General features: G+C 49.2%; 9 protein-coding genes and 1 non-coding gene across 10 annotated transcripts; 5 read left to right on the top strand and 5 right to left on the bottom strand.

Moving 5' to 3' along the window:
* Positions 1 to 2: 2 nt before the first annotated feature.
* Positions 3 to 3,008, bottom strand: MRET_1662 (RhoGAP; the record flags this gene model as incomplete). Its single annotated transcript, XM_027628289.1, has 1 exon — positions 3 to 3,008. The coding sequence occupies one exon, from the start codon at positions 3,006 to 3,008 to the stop codon at positions 3 to 5; it is 3,006 nt and encodes a 1,001-aa protein (XP_027484152.1).
* Positions 3,009 to 3,559: 551 nt separating this feature from the next.
* Positions 3,560 to 6,865, top strand: MRET_1661 (KH domain protein; the record flags this gene model as incomplete). Its single annotated transcript, XM_027628288.1, has 1 exon — positions 3,560 to 6,865. One exon carries the CDS (start codon positions 3,560 to 3,562, stop codon positions 6,863 to 6,865), a length of 3,306 nt encoding a protein of 1,101 aa, XP_027484155.1.
* A 269-nt stretch (positions 6,866 to 7,134) lies between these two features.
* On the top strand, positions 7,135 to 7,933 carry MRET_1660 (DNA-directed RNA polymerases I, II, and III subunit RPABC1; the record flags this gene model as incomplete). The annotated part of the gene is made up of 5 exons (XM_027628287.1): positions 7,135 to 7,206; positions 7,257 to 7,523; positions 7,560 to 7,699; positions 7,746 to 7,843; positions 7,887 to 7,933. 5 exons carry the CDS (start codon positions 7,135 to 7,137, stop codon positions 7,931 to 7,933), a joined length of 624 nt encoding a protein of 207 aa, XP_027484154.1.
* Positions 7,934 to 8,092: 159 nt separating this feature from the next.
* On the bottom strand, positions 8,093 to 8,190 carry MRET_t0025. Its single transcript has one exon. It is a non-coding gene; the product is annotated as a tRNA-Asn (tRNA).
* A 108-nt stretch (positions 8,191 to 8,298) lies between these two features.
* On the bottom strand, positions 8,299 to 8,899 carry MRET_1659 (uncharacterized protein; the record flags this gene model as incomplete). The annotated part of the gene is made up of 4 exons (XM_027628286.1): positions 8,299 to 8,427; positions 8,455 to 8,604; positions 8,634 to 8,706; positions 8,730 to 8,899. The coding sequence occupies 4 exons, from the start codon at positions 8,897 to 8,899 to the stop codon at positions 8,299 to 8,301; spliced, it is 522 nt and encodes a 173-aa protein (XP_027484777.1).
* A 144-nt stretch (positions 8,900 to 9,043) lies between these two features.
* MRET_1658 (avl9 protein) lies at positions 9,044 to 10,846 on the top strand (the record flags this gene model as incomplete). The annotated part of the gene is made up of 3 exons (XM_027628285.1): positions 9,044 to 9,118; positions 9,148 to 9,258; positions 9,284 to 10,846. The coding sequence occupies 3 exons, from the start codon at positions 9,044 to 9,046 to the stop codon at positions 10,844 to 10,846; spliced, it is 1,749 nt and encodes a 582-aa protein (XP_027484783.1).
* A 42-nt stretch (positions 10,847 to 10,888) lies between these two features.
* MRET_1657 (U6 snRNA-associated Sm-like protein LSm2) lies at positions 10,889 to 11,208 on the bottom strand (the record flags this gene model as incomplete). Its single annotated transcript, XM_027628284.1, has 2 exons — positions 10,889 to 10,914; positions 10,944 to 11,208. 2 exons carry the CDS (start codon positions 11,206 to 11,208, stop codon positions 10,889 to 10,891), a joined length of 291 nt encoding a protein of 96 aa, XP_027484786.1.
* A 144-nt stretch (positions 11,209 to 11,352) lies between these two features.
* MRET_1656 (tryptophanyl-tRNA synthetase) lies at positions 11,353 to 12,672 on the top strand (the record flags this gene model as incomplete). Its single annotated transcript, XM_027628283.1, has 1 exon — positions 11,353 to 12,672. The coding sequence occupies one exon, from the start codon at positions 11,353 to 11,355 to the stop codon at positions 12,670 to 12,672; it is 1,320 nt and encodes a 439-aa protein (XP_027484787.1).
* Positions 12,673 to 12,858: 186 nt separating this feature from the next.
* On the top strand, positions 12,859 to 13,875 carry MRET_1655 (casein kinase II subunit alpha; the record flags this gene model as incomplete). Its single annotated transcript, XM_027628282.1, has 1 exon — positions 12,859 to 13,875. One exon carries the CDS (start codon positions 12,859 to 12,861, stop codon positions 13,873 to 13,875), a length of 1,017 nt encoding a protein of 338 aa, XP_027484218.1.
* A 43-nt stretch (positions 13,876 to 13,918) lies between these two features.
* On the bottom strand, positions 13,919 to 15,748 carry MRET_1654 (chromatin structure-remodeling complex subunit RSC1/2; the record flags this gene model as incomplete). The annotated part of the gene is made up of 1 exon (XM_027628281.1): positions 13,919 to 15,748. The coding sequence occupies one exon, from the start codon at positions 15,746 to 15,748 to the stop codon at positions 13,919 to 13,921; it is 1,830 nt and encodes a 609-aa protein (XP_027484219.1).
* Positions 15,749 to 15,793: the final 45 nt, after the last annotated feature.

Below are 15,793 nucleotides of genomic sequence, written 5' to 3'. Positions count from 1 at the left end.
AGTTATGTGTGTGGGTTGGAAAAGAGGGCGGCTTCGTGTTCAATCAGAAATTCCACCGCTCGGGCATAAATTGGTGTTTCGATAAGCTCGACAGATGGTTCACGGGCATGCATGATGGTAGGGCCGAATACGATGGCCAAGTTTCGGGCTGACATACGAGTCTGATGACTGTGGTCGTGAACCACCTTCAAGTGAGTACAAAGGCGTTGTAGTGTGTCGTAATGTGGCTTAGGAAGCTGCTCTAATAGCAAGCGCATAGCTGGAATGGACAGCGCATCAGGGGTCTCCATGATATAAATGTACTTGTCATGCATAGAGTATGGCACAAGGGGCTCAGGTAATTGACGCAGGTAGCTTTTGAGAACGCCTGTGATAGCCGAGATATCGTTGAATTGATCCTCGTCGCACAAGTCAAACGAAGCTCCGTTGTCGAACAACTGGACAATATGGCGCTGCTGCTGTGTGCTCCCAGACTTGCGATAGAGACCTTCGTCCGACAATCCATGCACTTCAATGGCTTCTAAGCAGCGACGCACCACTAGGGGCACGCTACTTCCATCTAACTCAGCCTGCTCACAAAGCGGTCGACCCATCATGGACACTTTGGGTGGCAGAGAAGTCGATACGTTGGGTTCTTGTGGCGCATACGTCACATGAGATTTGGATCTCGCAGGTAGAGGCGGACCGTCTTGTGTTAATGAAAGCGTAAAGAGTGCGCTCACAGGCGGGGCTAATGTGGGTGTGGCCGAAGAATGGGAAGTCGAGGTTGATGGCATCTGTTCAGGTGGTGACGTGGCAGCCGCTGGGGATGTTGGAGCTGGCTTGTACTCGCTCGGGCGCTCGAAAGAGTGCGACATTTTGGACCCGTTGGACATACCTCCCGGTGACGAAGAAAGACGCAGAGGCCTAGTTAGTTCATGCGCAGGGAGAAGCAGTGTTTCGCCAAACGCATTTAAATCTGATACATTGGGTATACGAGGTCGTATCCAACGAAACTTGCGGGGAGACGGTAACGGGGGAAGTGACGCATCCCGACGGTCCAAGCTTGTGGTGGGTGAAGAGGAGTTGTTGGTAGGTGCTTGGATTGATGGCGTCGGGGCAGGTATACTTCTAGTGCTTTCTATGCCGTCAAGGCGGTCGCTGGAGGAGTGAGACGATGATGGGAGACCTTGTGATGAAAACGATGACGACGATTCATTTCGTGGAACAGTCGCAGATGGGATCAAAACGGGCGATGAGCTAGGCACCTTTTCGACTTTGGGCACCGGTGGCACGGCTCTCGTAGGTGGCGCCGGTGTCACAGCCACTGGGTCATTGGTAGTGACAGTTGAAGGTATGTTTGAAGGTCCAGTGGACGACAGTGACGCAGTATCTTCCAAAGAAATCGACATATCGGGCTGGTTCGAAGGCGATACTGGGTCATTCCTCGGTACTAGCACGGAAGATGATGCAGCATCTTCCGCCTGGTCTTGAGCAGGTAGCTCTTTCTCTAGCGTCGTGTTGGGCGGCACATGTTCCGACTGATCGGCATGGGAGCTAGACAAAGAACTAGCGTTGCCCGAAGCAAGCTCTCTCGATATCGCTGGCGCATTGGACCTGGTCTCTTCCAACGACTCGGGAGCATCGCTTGCAGCGTCAGGCATGATTTCTTCGTGAGGCGGCATGCGATCCTTCATTGTCTCAGAGTCTTTTTGACTCTCGAGCAGGGACAAGTGCTCCGTCATTTCGTCAATTCGCTCAGCGAGAGACTGTGACTCTTGCATGAGCGTATTACGTACTTGCATCATCGGTTTGAGCTCCTGACGAACAGAATGTTGCATGAGCAGCAGTGACTCGAGCTCACGACGATATTCACCCTTAATTGTGTCAAGATGCGCTAACAGGGAAGTGAGTACCATATTGACTCGATTTTGAACAGACTTGTCGTCAGACGATTGGTGCTGTTGCTGAGCTGATTGTACACTCAAAAGTTCTGCCAAAGCCATGTGTCGCTGCATTTGAAGCTGAGAGATTTCGTCTAATAGCGCCGCAGCATGCTCAGGATGGGTGGCCGACCAAGATGTAGATGAAGCATTGTCGTCGAGAACAGGCGACCGTTTGATACTGTTGGAAATGGACCCGGACGCATAAGGGCTGCGCGGGCCAAATATGGAGCTACGACGCGCGGCAAATTCGGGCGTCGAAATCAGGGCCTCGAACTCGCTGTCATGCATAGACAGCGAGCGCAGAATATCCGACTCAGTCACCGAGTGTACTCGCGTCCAAAGGTCCTGCACAGTGCTTGACACCGAGGCATTAGAAGTGGTTTTTCGTTGAATGATCTCTTCTTGTGGCGGTGTAGGACCATCGTTGTGGGAGGAATAGTACACTTGCAGAATTTCGGACTGAATCGCATCCGACAAGCGTTCGTGTTTCTGAGAGTCACCTAGCGTTTGAGAAGCTGTGGCATCCGTGGAGGCAAGTTCAGTTGTATTCTTTGGCGCCTCATAGGGCGTCTCCTGGTGATAAGCCGAGTCGATATGAAAAGGTGATGCCTGTTTGTTCTGCTCAACCTCAGCATGGACCAGCGGGGGTTTGTTCTCAGCCAGAAGCGCATCCGACTTATCTTGACAGTTCTCACAGCGTACTTGTCCATCCACTGTGGAAAACGATTGCGTGTCCATTTTTTTATCACAAGCACCGCAGCGGAAACATGCCGTGTGATATGGATCTTGACCACACAAGACAACCTCATCCGTGATCGGGCTGCCGCAGGATATGCAGTTGAATGTACAGCTCCCACACATAGGCTGTGACCCAACAAGCAAGACATTATCCTGCTCAAACGGCACAGGACGACCACAAGTAATACATGTAAAGCATTCCATGTGCCAGTACGCCCCGGCCATGTGCACAACACCATCCGCAGCCTCCTCATCGGTGATTTCAGCTTGGCAAGTCTCGCACAAGACAGCCATAATCGGATCGTCCATTTCTTTGGTGCGATTCGCGACTTGGCCTTCAGTCATGCCGCTCACGAGGGGTGCGTTTGGCCGCCCCAACCCTTGCCAATCCACGGACAGGATCAAGATTCTATCACCTGTCCTGGCAATCGTAACCGTTCCGCCTGCGCAGTTATGCAATGACCTGCGAGATGTTTACCCTGCATGCATAAGCTCGCGAATGAATCGGAGCGACCTACATTTACCTATCCGGCCGACGTCATCGGCCGAAAAGGAGGGCGTTCACCCGCAGCACCAGGCTCGTCTGTCAGCGGCCAAATCCTCTCTGCCCTATTAGGTACATCGAAATGACCTTGAGTAACAAGCCAAGACGTGGGCTGACCTGCCGCGGTCGGTCGGCACCTCGGTACTCGTGGCCCGTGACAAAACGACCTCCATCCATCCATTCTTCCCCTGGTGGGTGTGTAAGTGCGAGCTTGGTAACAGGACTCGCGACTTGTGTTCTGAAAGCCTGTCTTTTTGTGAAAGATAGGTATTAGCCTGCTTTTCCGCGCTTTTTCTTGCCAGCCGTGTGCGATCGGTAGCGTGTCGCGCTCCACGCACAAGGCGGCCTGATTATGATGGACATGCATTTTATCGCGTTCAGTGTCCCGCGTGATGCGACAAGCACATCGCACAAACATACGGAGGCTTCTGAGACGTCGGGTAGCGTTTTACCGCCTGATGCTCGAGCTGTTGGAAGTCGCCCCGGTGTTGCCATGCCGATCCCCTTGTCTCTCGCGCCAGGCTCACAGCGTCCATCGGCATCCACCAGTACACCCAGCGTGGAACTGACTGATACCACCTCTGATCCATTCGGAGTGTCCTCCGCCCTATCCACCCCCTCATCATCTTTGGGACCTCGTCAGGCAGCGTATTCCAGCGCCGTACACAATGCATGTGCTCATGCCATGTCAATCCATGGGTGTGTCATCCATGCAGCTTCGACGGTACCGCCACTTAATGGGGATACGGATGGCGTCACTTCCAACTCTGCCGTGCGGATAGCACCTGTCAGTGCCTCGCCTAAATCGACTCAAAGCCCCAAAGCACCGCTCTCTTTAGGAACAAGTGCAGCTTCGTCTGATACTTTGATCCAACCTAGTCCTACACCAATCCTGGACCCTGCTCTTCCGCGTTTTAGTATAAGCATGTGTGGTACCGAGACGCAGGTGAATGATGCGCGAGGCCTTTTGATCCAAACGCTTCCTTTTACATGGCGTCTTGAAATCTTTTTGGAGTCATCCGATATAATGCAACCTGGTCGTGACGTGGTTCAACCAGCTATCCGCTCGCGTTTGGACCAGATCATGCAAGAATCTGGCACATTGCTGCAAATTGAGCCTGTCGATGCAGCCTCCGCAGACGGAAAGCCAGCGACAGACACCCAATCGCAAGTGTCCCTGGTTATTTCGGGTGGCATCGAACCTATTGAGTATGCCCGTGTCCAGGTCCTCATCATGCTGGACGAACTCAACAATCTTTATATTGATACCATCGACATGGACAGCAAAACCTTGCATGTGAATGCAGGTCGTAAACGATCTACCATCCAGTCGATTGAGCGCGAGTCCGGTGCCAACATTTACATACCCTCTCCCTTCTTTGGCGTGCTACAAAGCGCCGTGCCACCCAAGGTGCAAGAACGCCGACACACAGTATATGTAACAGGACCACCACAGGCTGTATCAAGAGCTCGTGAAATGCTCCAGGCACTCTCGAAGAAGAGCCGTAACCAAGTCAAACGCCAAGTCACTTTGATGCCACGCAAGCTAGATTGGCTTCTGCTTGAGCGCCTTGAGGCTCTTCGTGAGGTTATGTTGGACAACAGTACATTCCTTGAGCTTCCATTGATTGGAAGTCAGCGTGGTCAGGTCACTGTGCATGGTACTTCTCGCGTGGACGTTGAACGCAGCATCCGCATCCTGATGCAGCTCGTTTCTCCGTGTTATGTGGCCTCATTATGGCTTCTCTCCAGTGTGTTGGATTCTTTGGGTCTTTCAAAAGGTGATACCAGAGCCATGGCTACGCTTTTGTCATCGGCAAGTGCTGCATCTGGTGCTGAAGTATGCTTTCAAGGTAACTGCGTTGAGATTTACGGCACGGATGCAGAAGTTCGCTCTTGTCTAAGTTTTTTCCTCCGACAGTCAGCTATCAAGCACTACACGAGCGAGGTGCGATTTCAATTGGAATTGGCCACCGACCACCGTGAGTTTATTAGTGGCAAGAAGAATGGCAAAATCAACAAAATTATGGAAGGCTGTGGCGTTCGAATCCGTTTTGAGCCATTTAATGACTACAACTTCCTTATCGAGGTGCATGGTCGTGAGCCAGAGGCCACACTTCAAGGTCTTGGTCAGCTGCAAGAAGAATTGCCCGCCGAAATGTCGTTTTATGTTCCAGAAGCTTACCATAAGCGCATTATTGGCGTCGGTGGCAAAAACATTCAGCGTATTATGAAGAAGTTTGGCGTGTATGTGAAATTTTCCAACGCGGAAGAATTTGCTGCCCTCGGTGGATACATCGATAATGATGATAATGTGATTGCACGGACGCCGTCCAAGAATGCCCCTAATTTGGAAAATTTGAAGAACTCGGTTATGGAGCTTGTGGGGCCGAAAGATAAGGACTTCGTAACGGAAGTGGTAAGTGTGCCACGCAAGTATCATCGTATCTTGCTGAGTGAGAAAAGCGAGGTTTTGGACGACATTGGGCACCGTACGCGATGCTCTATCCGGTTTGCACGCAAGGAGTCGGCACTCGATAAAGTGTTCGTCGTCGGTCCAGAGTCCCAAACAGTCGCAGCTGTGCAGATGTTGTTACAGCATGTTCCGCTGGAAGCAGACTATTTCGTCAGTCACTCGAACGAGCTTTCCAAACTGCTCGAGTCTCCAGAATATGAGGCATTGGTTGAGCGCCTGCAGAAGGAGATGAATGTGTCACTCAGCTTAGCAAAATCAAAGAACACATTGGCGGAATCATCATTTTCATTGCGTTTGAACCGTTCCGATATGGAAATGTTGCCTTTAGCAAAGAATGCGCTGGAAGAACTATGCACTAAGCACCATGTCATGTTGCACACAACATGTTCGCCCATTGATGATGTGCCCTACAGTTTCATCCCGCCTTTCTCAACATCGCACTTGTCACCACCTAGGGCAATGGCCGACAGCAATGTCGATCCAACGATGCCATCTTCTGTGGGAATGCGATACGATGATGCTCCGCCGCGTCCTTCAGCTTCAAACAAGAATCTCAAGGCATTATTTGAGCAATCGACCATGCCGCCTTCGATGCCATTCGAAGGAGCAAGTGCGAATACCCCTCTTGTATCGCCATTTTATACCCCTGGCTATACTGATAGCTCTGCGCTATCAGCACAGGTCTGGGGTGCGCCGATTCCATCTTTGCAGGACATGGGAGGCCATGCATCGAAATCTAATGTATTTGGCGCATTTTCGCCTGCACCGATACCATTTTCGTTTTCCCCAACTGAATCAATGGTCAAGGGACCAGAAATGAGCCGCGCTTCAGTGGGGGCTCCATTTCCATCCGCCCAAAACCATCTCTTGAACCCTGATGGGATGAGCAGCAGCCTTTCGAGTGGCATGGATGTTAACACGTTCGCATCGCATCCATTATCTCGGACTAGTATGGGCATGCTCGGCACGGATATGGACGACGGCATTGACGGATTCCATCCTCTTAGTGATCCAACTCCGAGATCGAATCTTTCCATGCGTAGTGTCCCCCCATCCACTTCATCAATGCCAAGAGGATCGAGTATGCACATGCCACGTACTTCATCTTCACAAGGAGCTGCTAACGATACCATGGATGAAGTATCGCGTGTGCTTGCCCAAATTGCATTTGACAAACAATAGGCAAGCTGCTTCTAGTTTTAAAAAAACTTTTTTTTCTTTAGTGTGTGATGTACTAGTCCTATGCCTATGATCATCCCTAAAATTACTTCGTTGCATAGCAAGTTCGTGCTACTCACCTAGTTGCTACCCCAGCGTTCCACTTGGGAAAGTGGAGGCAAAGCAAGGGCCCGTAGATTTTTGAAGCACGTGATTACTCGCAAAGAGAAGTGTCGACCTGAGCACGACAGTGATCGGCCCTGAAGGTGTGGCCGCACACACGAGGCACCTGGATGAACGACGACCGTGAAGTTGCGCGCCTCTGGCGCATTAACCGTACGATACATGAGCTTGTTGCAGACAGGGTATGTAATGATGAGGTTCCTTTGTGTGAATGATGCTAACACCTTTGCAGGGCTACGAAGTGTCAGAGGAAGAATTGAGCGTTGACTTGGACACTTTCAAGGCTGAGGTGTCATCGAACGGCATTGTTGACAGGAATCGCATGAACTTTTTCACACAGCATAAGGACAAGCCGGAAGAGCGTTTGTTTGTCTTTTACTCCATGGAACGCAATGTTGGTGTCAAGACGATGCGACAATTCATCAACATTTTAGAGGAGAAAAATATCACGCGTGGTATCATTATTTGGAGTGATAAGATGACGAGTGCTGCGAAGAAAGTAGGTATACCTGGTGATATTGTGTACTTACCCTAGGTCATTGATGCTATGCGCCTACAGCTTGTGCTGGAGGACTTCGAAGAAGCTTTCCTCCTCGTAAATATCACGCATCATCAACTTGTGCCAAAGCATGAAGTACTTACTCCTGAGGAAAAAACGGAACTGCTTCATCGCTAGTATGTATACGTGGTCTTAAAATGGTGTGTGTGCTGACACCTTCAGTCGTTTGAAAGAGTCGCAGCTGCCACGTATCCAACAAAGCGACCCAGTGGCGCGTTATTTTGGACTCTCCCGTGGTCAAGTGGTAAAAATTACTCGACGTAAGTATACTGACTATATGGACCATGCTAATACATTCAACAGCATCGGAGACGAGTGGACGTTACTGTTCGTATCGTATTTGCATGTAATACATAGTTCTTAGAACCAAAAAAGTGCACCGTTCGATAAGGCCTTTTGGAACAAAATTTATGGATGGTGCAGAGCACTCTCTGAACTACAGTGCTATGGTCGTAACGTAATTCAAGCAAGGTATGAACATATGATCGTTGTAGGGCTTGGCAAAAAAGCGACCCATACTGGGATCGAACCAGTGACCTTAGAGTTTTATAGTCGACACACGACCAGTTTAACAGCTCCACGTGCTAACCACTGTACCAATGGGTCGAACTTCTATTCGGGCTTCGGTGAAAGGTAGTTATGAAGGCATCATTCAAGGGATTCATCTTATCAAGCGGACCGTAAGTACTTGCTCGTTCAATTACAATGTTTGAATTTACCGGGGATGAGGGACACAATCTATATACAAATAAGCTGTTTCTTCCAATGGGATTAGCACCAGGCCCATAGGATGCAATATTAGTCGTTCGAAATCTTGAATTTGGAGGTTGAACTTCTTCATGCTCTTACTGTAAATGGCGTGTGTGCGTACCCTTGTGTAATATGTTCCCATCAAGAAGGGCCATAGTTGAAAAGTTAGTTGTGCCAGGATGTTATCAATCAGCCCATATACAGGGTTTGCGGCTTGTCGCAATGTTTCATTGAGTGCAACGATCATGGAAACATAGGTCAATGAGTCAACCTGGAGCATGTAAGACCGTGTATACATACATAATTGCTCCATTGCTCAGGGAAATGTGTGGAAAATTCGCATGTTTCATAACCATTGAAGACACGAGGGATTCTGTGTAAGTCGAATACACGCACCTAACTGAACATTCTGTGTCGGCACCTGAGCCGCGCGTTTGAGCTACGGTTGAGAGAGCAACCACACTGGCAGATCCTTTGCCAGTTGTGGCTTCTTCCTCATCGAAAGATCTTGTAGCATTCAGCTCTTCCATTGAATACGACGTAGTATCGTATTCGAGAGATACCATGCCTCATGCGAAGCTGTCGCACGCACTGAGAAACCACCATGGGTGGGCGCGTCAGGCAAATGCTTTATTGATGACTAAACAAATGAAGCATCGCCTAGCGCACAAGCCTTGCGAGAAAGGCTTGCCAGTGTCACCTTGGTGGAAATGGCGTCTGCTGGACAAGATAATGATGCCAATTTTGATAATTCCATCATTTTAGGTGTGGTTGTTGTGGACTTTGTACGTTGTAAATATGCTTATTTGTATTGAATCATCTAGTGGGCCCTCAGATTGAATACGCATATCCACGGGAGCTTGAATCGAATGAAGAGCTTGGAACACAGCTTCCGTTCATGGCCCTACCGGATGGTAGTCATATGGTATGTAAGCAAGTACTAATCCAAGTCTGATGAGGATTACTCTTACTTTCATCTGCTATGTCGTTCTCTGCGCCCTAGCACTATTTTTGGCATTTCGTGCAACCGGCAAATCCAAGCAGATGATTTGATCAACAAGGGCTCAGACGTGAAGCGCAGTATGGTGCAAAAGGCCATTGTTATTCTCGCTATGCAGCCTATTTTTGGACCTTTACGCACGAAGCTTGGAATGGTAACGCGTGCTTTCTTTGCACAACGTGATTTAAATAATGTCAAACTTCTCGAGGAGTTTTATGAGACTCTTGAGTCAGGCGTGCATCGTTCTCCAGCTAAAGATAAAAGTATTTCATCTGATGAGGATGGAAATACATTATATATGGGCACATCTATTCGAGAGTGTGTGCATAAATGGCGATTCCGAACCCTGATGCTCCTGAAGCTCATCTTATTACAGAAACGCATTATGGTGTATGGATACCCAGTCGAACATTTGTGTACATTGCAGTACAGTCTTGTTTCTTTAATACCTGCGCTACTTCCACACCTCCAAGATGCGGCCGCCCCGGAATTGAATACATTGTCCCGGGATCGTGTCAAGGCCGAGTCGCTTCGTATGTCAGATCGAGACAGTTTACTTGCTTACATGGGACTGCCTCTGCCTTTATTTAGCCATGACGCATTTTTTCAGCCATACTGCCCATTACAGCAGATTGACAATCTCCGGTGCAAGACATGGCTGATCGGCACAACTAATCAGATTTTCAAGCACCAGAAAACGTCGCAGCCCGACGTAATTGTGGATCTGTACAAGATGCAGCTCTCTTTCCTGGATCCAACTTTGCATAATCTCGTATCACTCACACCGGCCGATCGAAAATGGATGGATGACGTGATTAATGTGGTGCAGTCCACATGGAATAGCGCCGATCCAGCACAGCCGGTACAAATGCAGTACAAGGGAAGTGACGACTATCTTCGTGCACGTTTTGAAGAGTACGTGTTTGGCTTACTATCTACCGCCAAGTATTGTGAATTGCATCCATCAGCTGGAGAAGCATCCTCACTATTATCTTTTGGCTCCGACTTTGTCGAAGCGTTCCGGCAAACGTCCGTGTTTCAAACATGGCATCAGTTCACTGACGAGACATTATGTGAATTGATTCCTGGCCAGCATCCATGCTCAGGAAAGACGACGGTACTATCAGACGTGGCGATCCGACTCCAAGCCGGCATTAATGATCTCAACTTGGAAGAGAACCTCGGACCAACACGGGAGCGCATCGGTGCAGCATGGCAGGCAGGTAGTGCGAGTCTATTGCGGGCTGCGCATACATGGCGCCAGGATCTTGGTCGTATGACTGCATCTTATTCAAGAAATGACACGGAATCTGGCGAATCGACGCCCAAGCTTTCAAATGCTTTATCTGCATGGCAGGCAACAAGTTCCCAGGGGGCCGCGGCATTAAGTCAATTCGGATCATACTTGTCGTCCAAGCAACGGGAATGGTACGGAAGCTTTACCAAGTCTTCTGACAAAAATGATGACTCTATGGCAGCAGAGAACAAAGAGTCTCCTCAAAAACATACATAGTCATAATAGGAAGAGTCATCGTCTATATACCCTCCATATGACTTAGTGCTTACTTTGCGATTCTGATTCTGTAATTGGTAAGACACAAAATACATACCCCGTCGTGTGGCATCTTCAAGCAACTGGGTATCAACAGCAGCGGCTGGGATGTGTACAGATCGAACGACAGATCCTCGGATGAAAGTAGACTTGACAGCCATCATGTGTGGGTACCGTGCTTCATCTAGCACCTTGATGTCATCCAGCTTAAAGTTGAGAAACTGATCCACACTTTTGAGAGTACCCTGAATAGCTAAATCGTTCTTGAGCTCGACCGTGACAGTCTGGCCTGTCAAGGTCTTGAAGGCTGAGAACATCAACATGCTGGTGAAAGAGGCTGTCTCGATGCCTTGTGTGTGGTGGAGGAAAAAGGCAGGTAGACCTCAGCCGTCATCCAGTGTAATTGGCAGTAGGGCAAGTCTCCAGTTCGCAATTTCTTTTTCCCCCATTTTCCCAAGGAACGCAACATGGCCTCTCTTGCGCCGGAACTAGAGAAGGCCTCCATCTCGACCGAATTGTCTTCCGCAAATGATGCTGCTGTGGAGCAGAAAGTGACGCCCTGGGATGTCGAGGGTGGCTACGTGGATGGCAAACAGGTATCAATTGACTATGATAAGCTCATTAAGGACTTTGGCACAAAACGTATTGATGACGCGTTGCTAAAGCGCTTTGAGACTTTAACTGGTCATCGCCCGCACCCACTACTTCGCCGCGGCAGCTTTTTCAGTCACAGGGAGCTGGATATGATTCTTACCCGTTATGAGCAACAGAAGCCCTTTTACCTGTATACGGGACGTGGTCCAAGCTCAGCATCTATGCACCTGGGTCATTTAATTCCTTTCTTGTTCACCAAGTGGCTCCAAGATGTCTTTGACGTACCCTTAGTGATCCAGTTGACTGATGACGAAAAGTTCCTATTCAAATATGACCTAAAAATTGATCAGGTGCAAAAATTTGCATTTGAAAACGCTCGCGACATCATTGCGTGCGGTTTCAAGCTCGAAAAGACGTTTATTTTCTCAGATCTCAACTATGTGGGCGGACCCTTTTATCATAACGTGGTTCGTATTGCTCGCTACATCACTGTAAACCAGGCTAAAGGCACGTTTGGTTTCAATGATAGTGACAGTGTGGGAAAGATGCATTTTGTGTCGATTCAGGCTGCGCCGTCTTTTAGTAACTCGTTTCCCCAAATCTTTGGCTCGCGTTCAGATGTGCCTTGTCTGATTCCGTGCGCAATTGATCAGGACCCCTACTTCCGTCAGACCCGTGATGTGGCCGTGCGTCTCAAGTATCCCAAGCCAAGCCTGATCCACTCCAAATTTTTCCCGGCTCTCCAAGGCGCTCAGACAAAAATGAGTGCTTCGAAGGAAACGTCAAGCATCTTCATGCACGACACGCCAAACCAGATCAAGAACAAGATTAACAAGTATGCGATCTCAGGTGGTCAGGAAACGCTGGAAGAGCAGCGCCGTCTGGGCGGTAACCCTGATGTCGATGTGAGTTTCCAGTATCTCACGTTCTTCGTTGATGATGATGATGAAATCGAAAAGATCGCGGTCGACTACCGCGCTGGTCGTTTGTTGACTGGCGAACTCAAAAAGCGCTGCATCCAAGAATTGCAACGCGTCGTTGGTGAGTTTCAGGAACGCAAGTCTAAAGTGACGGACGAAATGATCCTTCAGTTCATGGATGGCACACGAAAGATTGACTCTACACCACCCGTACCGCACAGCGCAGCTAGCTCGGAACCTGCGCCCGCTGAATGCACGCCTTCGGCTTCGTAGACGCCATGGTAGGGTCGTATACTTTTGTCACGTGATGTATCCTTGTTGCTCGGTCGACAGATGCACTGCAACGCGGCACGAAACGTACCTCTTCGCAACAAACGCCTCGTTGGGAAACCAACGCTCGGGGCATAGCGAACCAGAGGGTCACGCAGGCTTTTAATAACTAATTGAGGGCTTTTCAACATGGCAAGTATGAGCGTATCCCGGGTATACGCGGATGCGAATGAGTCTCGAGGTCGAGAGTGGTGGGACTACGACAACCTTGCCCTGCAGTGGGGAACGCAGGATCACTTCGAAATCTTGCAAAAGGTTGGTCGCGGGAAGTACTCCGAAGTGTTTGAGGGCGTTAACATGTCCACATCCACGTACGATAAGTGCATTATCAAGGTGTTAAAGCCAGTGAAAAAGAAGAAGATCAAGCGAGAGATCAAAATTCTCCAAAATCTGATGGGCGGACCTAACGTCGTCCAGCTAATTGACGTGGTACGCGATCCTCAGTCCAAGACACCGTCTATTATCACGGAATATATCGATAATACCGACTTTAAAGTTTTGTACCCCACATTCTCCGACTATGACGTGCGCTACTATATTTTCGAGCTGCTCAAGGCACTCGACTTTTGTCACTCACGGGGCATAATGCACCGCGATGTCAAGCCACACAATGTCATGATTGATCATGAAAAGCGCAAGCTGCGTTTGATTGACTGGGGTTTGGCTGAGTTTTATCATCCTCACACAGAATACAATGTGCGCGTTGCCTCGCGGTACTTCAAGGGCCCAGAACTGCTCGTTGATTTTCAGGAGTATGATTACTCGCTAGATATGTGGAGCCTGGGATGTATGTTTGCTTCAATGATTTTCCGCAAGGAGCCATTCTTCCATGGCCATGACAATTACGACCAGCTAGTGAAAATATGCAAGGTGCTGGGTACAGATGATTTCCAGGTGTATTTGGACAAGTACAAAATTGAGCTGGACTCGCATTACGATGTAATTCTTGGACGCTACCCGCGCAAGCCATGGTCTCGTTTTGTCACACCGGAGAACCAACATTTTGTGTCCGACGAAGCCATCGACTTTCTCGATAAGCTGCTTCGCTATGATCATCAGGAGCGCCTGACTGCACAAGAGGCACAGAACCATCCTTACTTTGATCCAGTCCGTGCGCTGCTGATGGAAAAGCGCCCTGACATGTAAGTAGCACCTTCGCCCATTTTAAAATATGCCCAAATTTGAATTATTAAATTCTGCTGTATTTGCTAGAGAAGTTTAGGTAAGCCTCGGAAGGGAGGGGCAGTGGAGTCGTGCCGTCCAGCACGGCACTGGTACGATGCCAACCAGGCACAGGAGGAGCGGCGTACCATATCACATTGCCTTGTTCGTCTTGACGGAATAAGTTGCGCGTCTCAGGAGGCAGCATTTCAAAGTCAGCGCCTTGTTTATGAGCAGCGTACACAGCTGCAGCGGTGGGCAAGTTGCGTTCGAATGCAGAAGTATTACTGGCTGTGGGTGTCGCGCTCAATACACCAGCAGCAATGGCAGCATCGCGCAATTGTGTTATTAATTCGGGCGGAACGGCACCTCCTACCTCAATCGCCATGGCCGCTAGTTCAGCGTGCGTAGCAAGCGGACGAGCCTCCAATGCCCTTTGCAACTTGCTATAAGCTGCGGGCCGCACGCGTCGAGATATGTCAGAGGCAGCAGCGTGAAACACTGCATACGCTCGCAATTTGTCCGCCTGTGATACAGCAACAGGGGGTGGCACGACTGGCGACTCGGATGAGACAGCAGAAAAGCTCGGTATAGAAACAGGTACCGCTTCTTCAAATAGGTTAGGCCATTCATCACGCTCGAGACCAGCATCTGTCTCGTCGAGAAGCATTCCGCCGGGTATATCATGACCATTTGTCAATGCTGACGGTTTTTTTGGCGGTGCTTCAGCAGGATGACTGAATATATCCATTGGCGTGGCTTTTGAACGAACGGCCGAAGGAACATAGTACTCCCATTTTTCAATCTTGTGAAATGTGTGCAGTTCCACATCATATTTGGATTCGACCACATACAAAGGGGCATCCATTCGCCAGTAATGAGCCGATGGCCTAGCTCGCAGGTACACTGGAAGCCACAGCACGAGCACATCTTCTAGGATATCTTCCAAAGCATGCTCACCGTACACACCCGTTTGGAACACTTCATTTGGAAAGAAACGCCGCGATTTGATATGCCACGTCTGTTCTGGTCGGTAGTACCAACATGCCGTGAAGAAAACGCCTGGCTTTTTCTGCTGCTTGTACAAACGGAATATTTGACCAACGATCGGCCGTGCCGGGTCGACCGGATTCATCACATGAACCCAATCGCCCACATGATAAAAGCGCCCTTTATAGGGTACATGTTCCATAAGCGTTATATCCTGTGCTGTAACGTCCTTCGGCGGCTCTCTTCCAGGGCCGTATTCTGTTGATGCAAAGCACTGTCGAGATACAGCTTTAGATCGAAGCATGTCAACAACTTCAACGTCTGTCATGCGGGATTTGGTTTGCCGCACTCCAAGTGCATCCGTGAGGCGCCCCTGGGATGGTGTGAGCTGATTGTACAATCGTAAAAGGGTGACCATTTCAGCATAACCTTCAGAGCCAAGGCCGTACCAAGTCCGCGCATTCTCAAACAGCTGAAGCATGTCTTGTTCAAATAATGCTGGCGAAGCATATTCACAATGCACTAAGCGATGTGTAATGGTCTGCAGACACGTGGGACGCAGTATCTGATCATAATATTCAGGATTTTCAGCAGGATCCGGACATTCTTCAAGAGGATCACTTAACACACGAAGTCCATCTTCCTCTGATACATCTGAATGTATGTTTCTGACTTCCACATCTCGTAAAAAGTGCAAAATGTGGGCATACATTCGATGCATGTGCTCGAGGTCCTTGGCTCGACAATACAACCACCCATAATCACTTACATCGTCATTTGACTTCGCTGACAAAGGTGTTTGCACATTTGTAGGCTCACCACTCCCTATACAGAGCTCTAGCCAAGCTTGCTCTGACTCCGAAGCCATTGTTGTGGTGGTGATCGACTTGGTCCGCCTTTCCAACTACAAGAC

This window comes from Malassezia restricta, chromosome III (assembly GCF_003290485.1).
Source record: "Malassezia restricta chromosome III, complete sequence".
In the NCBI taxonomy this organism is placed as follows: domain Eukaryota; kingdom Fungi; phylum Basidiomycota; class Malasseziomycetes; order Malasseziales; family Malasseziaceae; genus Malassezia; species Malassezia restricta.
Note: the sequence above shows the minus strand (reverse complement) of the source record. Positions and strands in the feature narration are given on the sequence as shown.